The 15907-nt window shown below is 41.3% G+C and overlaps 1 protein-coding gene across 1 annotated transcript in view; it reads left to right on the plus strand.

Moving 5' to 3' along the window:
• aff2 (AF4/FMR2 family, member 2) overlaps window positions 1-15907 on the plus strand; it is a 351632-nt gene that overhangs the window by 168710 nt on the left and 167015 nt on the right. The window contains exon 5 of the mRNA XM_031791376.1: window positions 13352-13396. Coding sequence (XP_031647236.1) covers window positions 13352-13396 — 45 coding nt within the window. The remainder of the gene's footprint in view (window positions 1-13351; window positions 13397-15907) is intronic.

Consider the following 15907-nt stretch of genomic DNA (forward strand, 5'->3'; position numbering starts at 1 on the left):
TCCTTTGTTCCATCTGTTTGGTGGTGTAAGCGCTGGGAGCGGCTGAGGTAGGGACAGGCAGGGCTGCACGCTGAGCCCCAGGGTGAGTGCATTCTGTGGAGGAGGCTGGAGCGCAGGCTGGGCCTCTAACTCTATGTCCAGTGACTGGGCCAGTGCTCCATTTCATATTATAGGATAGGCTTGTATTACAGTATTTATTTGGGTGTCTCTGGATGTGTCCGTGAAGTGTTGTGTGTCTGTGAAGTGTCTAGCTGTCTGCCTGCCGGTCTGTCTGTCTGTACTGTATGTCTGTTTGTGTTTAGGATTTTCTGTCAGTCTGTTTGTGTTTGTGATTGTCTGTCTTGTCTGTCTGTCTGTCTGTCTGTTTGTGTATATGACTTTCTGTCTGTCTGTGTTTGTGATTGTCGTCTTGTCTGTTTGTCTGTCTTTTTGTCTGTCTGTATGTCTGTTTGCGTCTGTCTGTCTGTATGTCTGTCTGTCTGTATGTATGTATTAGAGGTCGACCGATTATGATTTTTCAACGCCGATACCGATACTGATTATTGGAGGACCAAAAAAAGACAATACTGATTAATCAGCCAATTTTATTTTTTTTAATTTGTAATAATGACAATTACAACAGTACTGAATGAACACTTATTTTAACTTAATATATTACATAAATAAAATCAATTTAGCCTCAAATAAATAATTAAACATGTTCAGTTTGGTTTAAATAATGCAAAAACAAAGTGTTGGAGAAGAAAGTAAAAGTGCAATGTGTGCCATGTAAGAAAGCTAATGTTTAAGTTCCTTGCTCAGAACATGAGAACATATGAAAGCTGGTGGTTCCTTTTAACATGAGTCTTCAATATTCCCAGGTAAGAAGTTTTAAGTTGTAGTTATTATAGGAATTTTAGGACTATTTCTCTCTATACCATTTGTAATTCATTAACCTTTGACTATTGGATGTTCTTATAGGCACTTTAGTATTGCCAGTGTAACAGTATAGCTTCCGTCCCTCTCTTCGCTCCTACCTGGGCTCGAACCAGAAACACATCGACAACAGCCACCCTCAAAGCAGCGTTACCCATGCAGAGCAAGGGGAACAACCACTCCAAGTCTCAGAGTGAGTGACGTTTGAAACACTATTAGCGCGCACCCCGCTAACTAGCTAGCCATTTCACATCGGTTACACCAGCCTAATCCCGGGAGTTGATAGGCATGAAGTCATAAACAGCGCTTGAAGCATTGCGAAGAGCTGCTGTCAAATGCACGGAAGTGCTGTTTGAATGAATTGTTACGAGCCTGCTGCTGCCTACCACCGCTCAGTCAGACTGCTCATCAAATCATAGACTTAATTATAACATAATAACACACAGAAATACGAGCCTTAGGTCATTCGTATGGTAGTCTCCGGAAACTATCATCTCGATAACAAGACGTTTGTTCTTTCAGTGAAATACGGAACCGTTCCGTATTTTATCTAACAGTTGACATCCATAAGTTTAAATATTCCTGTTACATTGCACAACCTTCAATTCTGGCAAATTAGGTGGCCCAAACTGTTGCATATACACTGACTCTGCGTGCAATGAACGCAAGAGAAGTGACACAATTTCACCTGGTTAATATTGCCTGCTAACCTGGATTTCTTTTAGCTAAATATGCAGTTTTAAAAATATATACTTCTGTGTATTGATTTTAAGAAAGGCATTGATGTTTATGGTTAGGTACACATTGGAGCAACGGCATTGATTGTATGCAATGCAGGACACGCTAGATAAATGAGTAATATCATCAACCATGTGTAGTTAACTAGTGATTATGTTAAGATTTATTGTTTTTTATAAGATACGTTTAATGCTAGCTAGCAACTTACCTTGGCTTACTGCATTCGCGTAACAGGCAGGCTCCTCGTGGAGTGCAATGTAATCAGGTGGTTAGAGCGTTGAACTAGTTAACTGTAAGTTTGCAAGATTGAATCCCTGAGCTGACAAGGTGAAAATCTGTCGTTCTGCCCCTGAACGAAGCAGTTAACCCACTAGGCTGTCATTGAAAATAAGAATGTGTTCTTAATTGACTTGCCTAGTTAAATAAAGGTTAAATAAAGGTGTAAAAATACAAATCAAATACAAATCGGCCAAATCGGTTTCCAAAAATACCTATTTCTGATTGTTATGAAAACTTGAAATCGGCCCTAATTGATCGGCCATTCCGATTAATCAGTCGACCTCTAGTATGTATGTATGTATGTATGTATGTATGTATGTATGTATGTATGTACGTATGTACGTACATATGTATGTCTACCGACTGGTTTGCCACACTGTTGTTTGGCCTCATGGCCGGCGTCACGCTAAGCGGAGGTGGCAGGGCCTGTGCAGCGCCTGACAGGAGAGTCTCTTCCCCTCCACTCATCCCAGCTGGGTGTCTCCCTGTGTTAGTGTCCATGCCTCAGCAGCCCCACACATAGAACACTGTCCCACGGGGCCTAGGGCAGAGCAACAAGCTTGGGAAGGAAAGAGAGGAGAGAATGAGAAAGATAAAATAATTATGGATTAGCTCTAAGAGCCTCGGCAGACTTTACGCAACGCAGCTATTTGGAGCATAGCACAGTTCGTGCAAGTCGTTTTTCATTTAAAAAAAGGGTGGCTCATGCTAAGCATCTCTTCATATTTTGAAATGCAACGTATTATTCCTTACTTTGCAGTAAGGGCAGTGTTGTGTAGATATTGAGGCTGATCTGACAAGTACTATATTTAGTAACACAACATATTGATAACCAAATGAAGTGCAAATTCTTATTTACAATGACTGCCTAATTCCTATTTATGCCATGTCAGACGCAGTAATGAAACATTATATGTTTTGATTAAATCAACAATACAGACACAGTACCTCAGTATTTTTTATAAATGTACTAAGTATGCCTCCTTTATGTTTATTATGCAAAGTACATTCTCTTCTTACAATCAATTAAATCAGACAAATTTGACTCCAGACTGCCCAAGATGACCTAAACAGCAGCCACAGGCAGCCAGTAGCATTCTAAATGGACATTCCAACCTCCACACTCTACATACCCTTTTCAATGCTCACCGACATTTTCCAGCAATACCACAATTAAAAGGACAACAGAAAGATTGTTCTGTTGCACAGTGACTCACTAACATGCTTAGTTCCAGCAATTCCACAGTCCTACTTCCAGTACACACAGCATATGCCAAATACATTTTCTACAGGATCGTTATAATCAGGTACTTCATTGAATTCAATGGGCTTCTGATTGTTTCGGTTCTCCGTTGTATTCCACATCCTCTGCTTGCTGCTTTTTATTTTGACTCAAAGATCCCTCTTTTTCCACATTGTTTTATTGTGGGAGCTGGTTTTCACACATTTAATCTGATTTCTACACTTCATTTTAAATGGCTTTTGTGAAGGTAGCACAGGCGCACTCATCTCTCATGGATACCCTGCATGCACACACTGACACCTCTCAGACGTTTCAGAACAGCAAGGGACCCTGTGAAGCATTTAACATCGTTGTGTTCTCATCATCATATGTTTTAGAGTACCTACCTTTAAAGGCTTTAGCTGCATGCTACTGTATAACAGACTGCTTTCAGAAACATTTAAAGGCTTTAGCATGCAGCTGCATGCTACTGTATAACAGACTGCTTTCAGAAACATGTACAGGCTTTAGCATGCAGCTGCATGCTACTGTATAACAGACTGCTTTCAGAAACATGTAAAGGCTTTAGCATGCAGCTGCATGCTACTGTATAACAGACTGCTTTCAGAAACATTTAAAGGCTTTAGCATGCAGCTGCATGCTACTGTATAACAGATTACTTTCAGAAACATGTAAATGCTTTAGCATGCAGCTGCATGCTACTGTATAACAGATTACTTTCAGAAACATGTAAAGGCTTTAGCATGCAGCTGCATGCTACTGTATAACAGACTGCTTTCAGAAACATTTAAAGGCTTTAGCATGCAGCTGCATGCTACTGTATAACAGACTGCTTTCAGAAACATGTAAAGGCTTTAGCATGCAGCTGCATGCTACTGTATAACAGACTGCTTTCAGAAACGTTTAAAGGCTTTAGCATGCAGCTGCATGCTACTGTATAACAGACTGCTTTCAGAAACATGTAAAGGCTTTAGCATGCAGCTGCATGCTACTGTATAACAGATTACTTTCAGAAACATGTAAAGGCTTTAGCATGCAGCTGCATGCTACTGTATAACAGACTGCTTTCAGAAACATGTAAAGGCTTTAGCATGCAGCTGCATGCTACTGTATAACAGACTGCTTTCAGAAACATTTAAAGGCTTTAGCATGCAGCTGCATGCTACTGTATAACAGATTACTTTCAGAAACATGTAAATGCTTTAGCATGCAGCTGCATGCTACTGTATAACAGATTACTTTCAGAAACATGTAAAGGCTTTAGCATGCAGCTGCATGCTACTGTATAACAGACTGCTTTCAGAAACATTTAAAGGCTTTAGCATGCAGCTGCATGCTACTGTATAACAGACTGCTTTCAGAAACATGTAAAGGCTTTAGCATGCAGCTGCATGCTACTGTATAACAGACTGCTTTCAGAAACGTTTAAAGGCTTTAGCATGCAGCTGCATGCTACTGTATAACAGACTGCTTTCAGAAACATGTAAAGGCTTTAGCATGCAGCTGCATGCTACTGTATAACAGATTACTTTCAGAAACATGTAAAGGCTTTAGCATGCAGCTGCATGCTACTGGAAAACAGACTTCTTTCAGAAACGTTTAAAGGCTTTAGCATGCAGCTGCATGCTACTGTATAACAGATTACTTTCAGAAACATGTAAATGCTTTAGCATGCAGCTGCATGCTACTGTATAACAGACTGCTTTCAGAAACGTTTAAAGGCTTTAGCATGCAGCTGCATGCTACTGTATAACAGATTACTTTCAGAAACATGTAAATGCTTTAGCATGCAGCTGCATGCTACTGTATAACAGACTGCTTTCAGAAACGTTTAAAGGCTTTAGCATGCAGCTGCATGCTACTGTATAACAGATTACTTTCAGAAACGTGTAAAGGCTTTAGCATGCAGCTGCATGCTACTGTATAACAGACTGCTTTCAGAAAGTAATGAGACACCTCTGAAGATCTATAAACATATCACTCTGTCATTTACCACGTGTGTGTGCACCTGGGTGGAGTCAGATTTTTTGGAACAAAGTGCACCTTTTGGTTACTTCGCCGGTCCATGTATATGTAGACTCCCAAATAGCAACACTCACAAAGGGGGCGATAGCAGAGATTGTATTGCTCTGCCTGCCAGTAGACTGTAGGCTACTCTGCTAGCCTCTTGCTAGCTAGATAGCTAAAAACAGCAAGCAAGCCAACCTTTTAGCTTCCCACATGGAAAATAATCAGATTTCTCAATAATATGCCCTGGCAAATATTCTTATACTTTCCAGAGTAAACTTCAACATTTCCCAATTTGATTTGCTGATTGAATGTATTCAGTCCCGTATTAGATCATTTAAAAAACACACATGGCTACAGCTGTTTTTACCATTTCAAAATAGCCTTGAATCACATAGTTATTACTTCTAAACAAAGTACCCTTTGAGGGGATTCTAACAAAGACCTGCTTGCTGAATGACTTTTTCAGTCTACATGGGAAACATTAGTTATTCTGTTGTACATGTTCCTCTGTATCTCTGTTAGTATGTGAGATATCTCTGCTGGGTCAAGAGTCACTCATATCACTAGTCTCTCTGTGCGATATCTCTGCTGGGTCAAGAGTCACTCATAAACTAGTCTCTCTGTGAGATATCTCTGCTGGGTCACGGGTCACTCATATTACTTTTTCCACGTTTTAAATTTTTTTACGTTAGAGCCTTATTCTAAAATGGATTAAAACATATGTTTAAGAAATCTACACACGCCCCATGATGACAAAGTGAAAACAGGTTAGAAAATGTATAAAATTTTTAAAACAGATACCTTATTTACATAAGTATTCAGACCCTTTGCTATGAGACTCGAAATTGAGTTCAGGTGCATCCTGTTTCAATTGATCATCCTTGAGATGTTTCTACAACTTGATTGGAGTCCACATGTGGTAAATTCAATTGATTGGACATGATTTAGAAAGGCATACACCTGTCCATGTAAGGTCCCACAGTTGACAGTGCCTGTCAGAGCAAAAACCAAGCCATGATGTCGAAGGAATTGTTTGTTGAGCTCCGAGGCAAGATTGTGTCGAGGCACAGATCTGGGGAAGGGTACCAAAAAATGTCTGCAGCATTGAAGGTCCCCAAAGAACACAGTGGCCTCTATCATTTTTAAATGGAAGAAGTTTGGAACCACCAAGACTCTTCCTAGAGCTGGCCGCCCAGCCAAACTAAGCAATCGGGGTAGAAGGGCCTTGGTCAGGGAGGTGACCAAGAACCCGATAGTCACTCTGACAGAGCTCCGGAGTTCCTCTGTGGAGATGGGAGAACCTTCCAGAAGTAGAACCATCTCTCAGCACTTCACCAATCAGGCTTTTATGGTTGAGTGGCCAGACAGAAGCCACTCCTCAGTAAAAGTCACGTGACGGCCCGCTTGGAGTTTGCCAAAAGGCACCTAAAGACTCTCAGACGATGAGAAACAAGATGCTCTGGTCTGGTGAAACCAAGATTCAACTCTATGGCCTGAATGCCATGTCTGGATGAAACCTGACAGAGCTTGAGAGGATATGCAGAGAAGAAGGGGAGAAACTCCCCAAGCTTATAACGTCATATTCAGGAAGACTCAAGGCTGTAATTGCTGCCAAAGGTGCTTCAACAAAGTACTGAGTAAAGGCTTTGAATACTGCCAGTTGAAGTGGGAAGTTTACATACACTTAGGTTGCAGTCATTAAAGTTGTTTTTCAACCACCCCACACATTTCTTGTTAACAAACTGTAGTTTTGGCAAGTCGTTTAGGACATCTACTTTGTGCATGACACAAGTAATTTTTCCAACTATTGTTTACAGACAGATTATTTCACTGATAATTCACTGTATCACAATTCCAGTGGGTCAGAAGTTTACATACATTAACTTGACTGTGCCTTAAAACAGCTTGGAAAATTCCAGAAAATGATGTCATGGCTTTAGAAGTTCCTGATAGGCCAATTGACATCATTTGAGTCAATTGGAGGTGTGCCTGTGGATGTATTTCAAGGCCCCTACCTTCAAACTCAGTGCCTCTTTGCTTGACATCATGGGAAAATCAAAAGAAATCAGCCAAGAAAATTGTAGACCTCCACAAGTCTGGTTCATCCTTGGGAGCAATTTCCAAATGCCTGTAGGTACCATGTTCATGCAGCCATCATACCGCTCAGGAAGGAGATGCGTTCTGTCTCCTAGAGATGAACATACTTTGGTGCGAAAAGTGCAAATCAATCCCAGAACAACAGCAAAGGACCTTGTGAAGATGCTGGAGGAAACAGGTACAAAAGTGTCTATATCCACTGTAAAACGAGTTCTATATCGACATAACCTGAAAGGCCACTCAGTAAGGAAGAAGCCACTGCTCCAAAACCGCCATAAAAAAGCCAGACTACGGTTTGCAATTGCACATGGGGACAAAGATCGTACTTTCTGGAGAAATGTCCTCTGGTCTGATGAAACAAAAATAGAACTGTTTGGCCATAATGACCATCATTATGTTTGGAGGAAAAGGGGGATGCTTGCAAGCTGAAGAACATCATCCCAACCGTGAAGCGCGGGGGTAGCAGCATCATGTTGTGGGAGTGCTTTGCTGCAGGAGGGACTGGTGCACTTCACAAAATAGATGGCATCATGAGATAGGAAAATTATGTGGATGTACTGAAGCAACATCTCAAGACATCAGTTAACGTTAAAGCTTGGTCGCAAATGGGTCTTCCAAATGGACAATGACCCCAAGCATACTTCCAAAGTTGTGGTAAAATGGCTTAAGGACAACAAAGTCAAGGTATTGGAGTGGCCATCACAAAGCCCTGACCTCAATCCCATGGAAAATTTGTGGGCAGAACTGAAAACGTGTGTGCGAGCAAGGAGGCCTATGAACCTGACCCGGTTACACCAGCTCTGTCAGGAGGAATGGGCCAGAATTCACCCAACTTACTGTGGGAAGCTTGTGGAAGGCTATCCAAAACATTTGACCCAAGTTAAACAATTTAAAGGCAATGCTACCAAATACTTATTGAGTGTATGTAAACTTCTGACCCACTGGGAATGTGATGAAAGAAATAAAAGCTGAAATAAATCATTCTCTCTACTATTATTCTGAATTGTGAAAAACTGAGTTTAAGTTTATTTGGCTAAGGTGTATGTAAACTTACGACTTCAGCTGTATGTAAATGTGATATATTTCAAAAATAAAAGTTAATAGCAAAAATGTCTACAAACCAGTTTTTGCTTTCTCACTATGAGGTATTGTGTGTAGATTGATGAAAAAACAACAACATTTTAATCAATTTTAAGATAAGGCTGTAACATGACAATGTGGAAAAGTCAAAGGGTCTGAATACTTTCCAAAGGCACCGTAACTGCTGTAAAGTGCAACTTTCCTACTAGAAAACTGTCGTTGTCGATGAAGATGTATACTCAAATTGTTTCATGTCACACAAACAACAAAAAATATAAAACAATTCATCTCATAGTGCATCTATTCATCTGTTTCTATATATCAGCCCATGAATGTGTCGACTATGCTATGTGATTTTCTGTGACTATCTGTGTTGTCGTTTTTTCTGTCATCTATCATGTTTTCCCTCTTGTTTGTTCATCCGTCCATTGTCAGAAGGATAGACAGATAGAAAGCCCTCTGTGAGCTGCTTCTCATCTAATGTTCAAATCTACCTATTTGTTCCTGGAGCTGCTCTTCCACTTTTTAAGCACAATTTGAGCTGTTGCAGAGAGCATCAAAGCCTTGTGCCACATACATCTTATCTGTTGTTGATGTGCAGACGCTTTTCTCAACAGCTATTTCAGAGAAAACTGATTTCTGCCCCAGTAATTGCCTCTGCAATATTCCCGGATCCGCACATCATTCAAAGGAATACGTCTTCTTTTCCCCTGAAAGCGTTCTGCAGTCTTGCAGAACGAGGTGAATGACATTTTTTCCTCCATTTTGTTCTTCTTTTTTTCCATTCTCCCGTGTCGTGCCAAAAAAAAAGGACTTGGAGAGAGATTAGGGACACTTCTAGTGATATCTGCATCTGCCAATTAAAATGCATTGCTCTTTCCCTGTGAGAAAAACACCAAGCATTTTACATCAGCTATGAAACTAGCAGACAGATTAGTTTATCAAATAATATTACTTCAATCGCTTTTTTTTTTCTTTTTTTTAACAACTATACATTTATAGTCCCTTCATATTTATACTGGACTCCAAGTACATCATCATCAAATCAACCAATCCCTCTAATCTTAATTACACCCTTCAGATGTCTGCAGACTAACCCATAAATCCCAGTCCATTGCAATACTATTTTTTGTATTTCGAGGGAACCTCTATTTGTACCATTTCTACTGGGATTGCCCTAAGAATAAATACTTTACCTAAGAGTATAATTACATTTCGCATTGATTGATTGTGTTTTTTCAGACCTCCTAACAGTACTGTTTATAGGTCCATCTTAACACAGCCATTATGACTCAACAACCACTCCTGAGAGGTGTAATGCTTTAATATTTCATTGTTTTAACCCTCCAAACTCATGTTCATGATATGAATAGGCCCTTTTTAACTTTGTCTGGTTTGCCATACCACATAAAATTGAATATTTTTTTCTCACATGAATAGAAGCATGTTAAATTCACCAAAATACACAATGAACTGCTTGAGTGTGATTAAAACTTGTCAGTGGTCACCAGTTATAACACTGAGCTGCTCAATATTCACTATTGGATCCTCTGTGTTTTTTCGATCCCTCATGATTTCAGAATTCTGCATACACTTTACAGTCCATACTCTGTCCACACAAATGTTTTTTAACATGGAATTTTAGAGAATTAGATCTGAAAGCATTTCTCATTTGTATTTTACATTGGCCATGGGACCATGCTATTCTGGAACACTGGCATCTTGCAAAGCTTTTATTCCCATGGGAAATTTGCCTATATCAGAGAAATCATTTGTAAGCCCAATACCCATTCAATCTGACTGGAATGGCAGGTACATAGAGAACCCTGCCTGAGTGAGGAAATAAGATCTCAGCTGGATAGTTCTGTTCCAGTCGTTTTCTAAAATAACTTGGGGGAATATAAGAAATGAAGGTGACTCCTTGCTTTAATGCGGCTGTAAACACACTTCTCAACCCATTGGAAATGCCTTTGTCAAATGCTGAAATTCCACAATTTACGTCAGCCAGCCGGCTGCACTGTGACTGCTGCTCTTTGTTTTATCTCAGCCGACTCCCATTAGCTCCAATATCAAAACCATGACATAAACACTGCATTAAGAACCCAGATATCTGTCACATCTGACTTGATCCCGACAAGCCCAAGCCTCTCAGAGCGGGTGTAAACAGTTTGTCACTGAACTGGGATGCCTCTTTATATCGTTGACATTTGGTGTTCATTCCAGAGGCAGAAGAAGAAAGCAGACGTAGAGAACCTGCGAGAGTCATGCCTGGATTCTAAATGGGGTTCACCACAGGTGACAGGGATATGAACCCCGGTGTGGCTGTAATAAGCTGTGCCTCTGTATCTTCTATTAGACAGAGGACAATGGTAGAGAACGTTCTGATTAGAGCTCATCTGTTGGTTACTATGGGAACAGGATATTATGTACTGGTGGTTAACAGGAAGTTTATGTCTGTATGTGAGGCTTGTTTACAAAGCTCCTACAGACTCCATCTCCTCTTGTGGGATCTGGGATGAATTAGGATGCCTTCAGTCTGCCGTTGACTGGCACTGTGCAGCGTGGCTCAGTCGTAAACACACAGACACAAACAGTCAAGCACTAATATCACCTGAGAGGAATACCAGTGAAATATAGATGGGATTATTAGTTTTACTAATTAGCTATTTGATGTAATAGTTAAACAATGCATTCTGCCGTTATTTGTGTTATAATTGCTTTCTGTCATGGTTTTTTGATACTCAGAATGAAATAGAACTTGTACTTTGCAGAGATGCATATTCATAAAACCACAATATATCATTTCCAACTATAGATGTGGATGTTTTCTTGCATGTAGTTTGGCAGCTTTTCAACACAGATCACACCATTGTGTAAAATAGAGGCAGAGAGGGGTAGTGGCAGTAGGAGGGCTGTGGAAAAACATGACAGATCAACAAATGGCATGGGGAGTGTCTGGGGGATGCTGCTGTGTGTAGCTACCCAGCTCCATGCAGCCTGAGGTGGATAAAGCCCAGCTCTGCTCTCTCCATCACTCTTCTCCCCACTCCTCCCTGCTACCCACTACCCCGAACCCTCTCCTCAGACCCACTGACCTTTCCAGTGTCAGCATGCCCCCAGTCATACCCGGGTTGAGCTGATGTCACTAGTAGAGCAGAGCAGACTGTGAGAGCCAGCCAGTCAGCCAGGGTCCCATGTGGCTCTGTAGGTGGCATGGTATAATGAGCCAGCCCAGAGATCAACTATAGGACATACTGTAGCCTACACACACACACAGACACACAGCCCGTTCCAGGTCTAGGATTTATCTGATCCAGTCCTGGCCCATTCCAGTTCTAGGATTTATCTGACCCAGTCTTGGCACATTCCAGGTCTAGGATTTATCTGACTCTGTCTTGGCCAGTGCTTGTCCGCTCCAAGTCTGCTGTGTGTCTGGGCTGAGGCGGTGAGAGAGGGATAACTGTTGGCTGGCTGGCACGGCCTGATTACCAATGCTCCGTTTGTGAGCATTGAAGAGCGATGTCATCCCCTATCAGTCATCTCTTAGACTAGAATAGCTAGGTCTATCTGTCCCCTATCAGTCATCTCTTAGACTAGAATAGCTAGGCCTATCTGTCCCCTCGCAGTCATCTCTCAGACTACAATAGCTAGGCCTATCTGTCCCCTAGCAGTCATCTCTCAGACTACAATAGATAGGCCTATCTGTCCCTTAGCAGTCATCTCTCAGACTAGAATAGCTAGGCCTATCTGTCCCCTATCAGTCATCTCTCAGACTAGAATAGCTAGGCCTATCTGTCCCTTAGCGGTCATCTCTCAGACAGATTAGCTAGGCGTATCTGTCCCCTATCAGTCATCTCTCAGACTAGAATAGCTAGGCCTATCTGTCCCCTATCAGTCATCTCTCAGACTAGAATAGCTAGGCCTATCTGTCCCTTAGCAGTCATCTCTAAGACTAGAATAGCTAGGCCTATCTGTCCCTTCGCAGTCATCTCTCAGACTAGAATAGATAGGCCTATCTGTCCCCTATCAGTCATCTCTCAGACTAGAATAGCTAGGCCTATCTGTCCCCTATCAGTCATCTCTCAGACTAGAATAGCTAGGCCTATCTGTCCCCTATCAGTCATCTCTCAGACTAGAATAGCTAGGCCTATCTGTCCCTTAGCAGTCATCTCTAAGACTAGAATAGCTAGGCCTATCTGTCCCCTATCAGTCATCTCTCAGACTAGAATAGCTAGGCCTATCTGTCCCTTAGCAGTCATCTCTAAGACTAGAATAGCTAGGCCTATCTGTCCCTTCGCAGTCATCTCTCAGACTAGAATAGCTAGGCCTATCTGTCCCCTATCAGTCATCTCTCAGACTAGAATAGCTAGGCCTATCTGTCCCCTATCAGTCATCTCTCAGACTAGAATAGCTAGGCCTATCTGTCTCCTAGCAGTCATCTCTCAGACTAGAATAGCTAGGCCTATCTGTCCCTTAGCAGTAATCTCTCAGACTAGAATAGCTAGGCCTATCTGTCCCCTAGCAGTAATCTCTCAGACTAGAATAGCTAGGCCTATCTGTCCCCTAGCAGTCATCTCTTAGACTAGAATAGATAAGCCTCTCTGCACTTAAATAATAAATACCACTCAATAAGTGTTGTCTGAATATATCACATATTCTGGGGGTTATCTTCTTTATTTTATCCTTTACATGTTTAGTCAGTTAGCGGACGCAATTATCCAGAGCAACTTACAGGAGAAATTAGGGTTAAGTGCCTTGCTCAAGAGCACATCAACATATGTTTCACCCTAGTCAGCTCGGGGATAAGAACCAGCGACCATTCGGATTCTGGCCCAACACTCTTAACCGCTAGACTACCATCTATTAGTTGAGATGGTCTTTAGTTTACCATTATGTATTTTGGCTACCTTTAGGCTACTCTCTTTGAAACTATCTGGTACCTTTTCTTCCTCTCTGTCTAACAACAGCCTTTTTCTTCTGTGTCTGCAGGTCGGCCTGTCCAGTGACTCCAGCTGTGTGGAGGAGATTCTACGGGTAAGTTAGATTCGCTTCCTTTCCCTGCCCTCCGTTAATTACACCTGATTATGCCTCAGATACTGTTAATTACACCTGGTTACGCCTCAGATACTGTTAATTACACCTGGTTACGCCTCAGATGCTGTTTGCACACAAAGCCACTTATCCACCCAGGCAGAGAGAAAAAAGAAAGGCTTCTGTGATCCTATTATAATGGGCCCTTGTGTTCTAATACGAATCTGATCAAATTCATCAAGGGTTGTTGCTGGCTAGCACATTTAGATCCTCTAAAGTGGCTGTGTGAAAAGTGCTTAGACTTTCTTCAATGCCGAGACACGCTCTTTTGTTTAGAAATCCATTCTGTGCATAATAGCCTGTACAGAATTTGAATGTAAAGGGCACTGGGTCCATGTGAACTGAAAAGTACATTTCCTTCTTGTATTCTTAGATGCAAACATATAGGCTGCCTTTTCTGTGAACTTTGACCTTTGTAGCAGGTGCTGATTCACTCCATGTGATCTGCCCTGTAATTACACTCTTCGGATAAGTGTTCCAAAAGAGTTCTTCGGTTGTCCCCATAGGATAATCCGTTTTTGTTCCTTGTAAAACCCAGAATGGTTCTACCTGGTTCTACCTTTCAGGTTCTACATAGCACCTTCTTTTCTATGAGTGTAGATGAAGAGTGACATACAGGTGAGTTCCCAGAGTGACAGGCCACAGTAAGGTTTAATATTTTCCCGGTATTTTATAAATGTTCCATTCCGAGAATAAATAACTTTTCTACCAGGAAGTGTCATTTTAAAGTATACAAAGCACATAAATGTAAGCCTAATGATAGTGCCTTTATCCTATATATATAGCCTATGACAACGTTTCCCAAACTCAGTCCTTGGACTCCAAGAGCTAAGGAGCGTTTTTTAAAGAGAGAGGCCAGGTGTATTGAGCAAGATACAGAGGCTATAAGTTAGAAGCTTATGCATAGTCCATCATTCATTAGCTAAATATAAGGCTAATACTACATTTCATTTATTTCCTGAAATAGGTAGGTTAGGACATCTACACTGAGTGTACAAAACATTAGGAACACCTGCTCTTTCCATGACATAGACTGACTGACCAGGTGAATCCAGGTGAAAGCTAAGATCCCTTATTGATGTCACTTGTTAAATCTACTTCAATTAGTGTAGATGAAGGGAAGGAGGTTAAATAAGGATTTGTAAGCCTTGAGATAGTTGAGACATGGATTCTGAATGTGTGTCATTCAGAGGGGGAATGGGCAAGACACATTTAGGTTGTTCTGAGGGCAAAAGGGGGTGCAACTTAATATTAGGAAGGTATATACAGTGCATGTTTTCCACATCAATCTACCCACAATACCCCATAATGACAAAGACAACAGGTTTTTAACCATTTTTGCTCATTAAAAAAAATATAAAACTGAAATATCAAATAATGTATTCAGACCCTTTACTCAGTAATTTGTTGAAGCACCTTTGGCAGTGATTACAGCCTTGAGCCTTCTTGCATACAACCTTGGCACATAGTTTCTCCCATTCTTCTCACATATCTCCCAGAGATATTTGATCAGGTTCAAGTCCGGGATCTGGCTGGGCCACTCAAGGACATTAAGAGACTTGTCCAGAAGCCACTTCTGTGTTGTCTTGGCTGTGTGCTTCAAGCGTTCTGAATACTTTCCGAAGGTCTAATACAGTGGGAATTACAACACAAGATATATAAAATGGCTGAGTATATTCACAGTCCACTTTGTGCATTAAGGTGTTATTTTATATCGTTTGTATTGCCAGTTTGAGTTATCTGGGGTGGCAGAGAGTTCCATGCAGTCATGGATCAATTAAATACTCTACATTTCCCAGACTCTGTTCTGGACCTGGGGACTTTGAAGAGACCTCTGGTTGCATGTCTTGTACAGATCAGTGTCCAAACTATGTGCCAACTGCTTGAACAGGCAGTTTGGCACCTTCACCACCTCAATTATTATAATTTTTAAGACCAAATCATTTTTTACAATGACGGCCTAGGAACAGTGGGTTAACTGCCTTGTTCAGTGGCGGAACGACAGATTTTTACCTTGTCAGCTCCGGGATTCAATCCACTAACCTTTCGGTTACCGGCCCAACGCTCTAACCACTAGGCTGCCTGCCGCCCCCATCAATACCTCGCACAAAGACTAATAATGATGCAGTTTCAGCACCACAATGGACGTAACTCGAATCTTTCTTAATGTGAGGCCTACACAGCAAAGCCATTGGTTAGGCATCACATAAAAATGTTTTTGATCAGCTAGGGCAGAGCAGGCTGGGGCTCATGGTTGGAATATACATTACAGTGTGTAATGCAGCCTAGTTGAAATTACACCATCCCACCATCTTAGAAATATAATGTTGCTCTGTGCTTCTCCGAGCATGCACTTCGTAGCCTATAGTCTATGTATCATTTGATTGAGACCACACTAAATAGCCTTCTCCGAGCATGCACTTCGTAGCCTATAGCCTATGTATCATTTGATTG

The sequence above is a fragment of the Oncorhynchus kisutch genome, linkage group LG15 (genome assembly GCF_002021735.2).
Source record: "Oncorhynchus kisutch isolate 150728-3 linkage group LG15, Okis_V2, whole genome shotgun sequence".
NCBI classification, from domain to species: domain Eukaryota; kingdom Metazoa; phylum Chordata; class Actinopteri; order Salmoniformes; family Salmonidae; genus Oncorhynchus; species Oncorhynchus kisutch.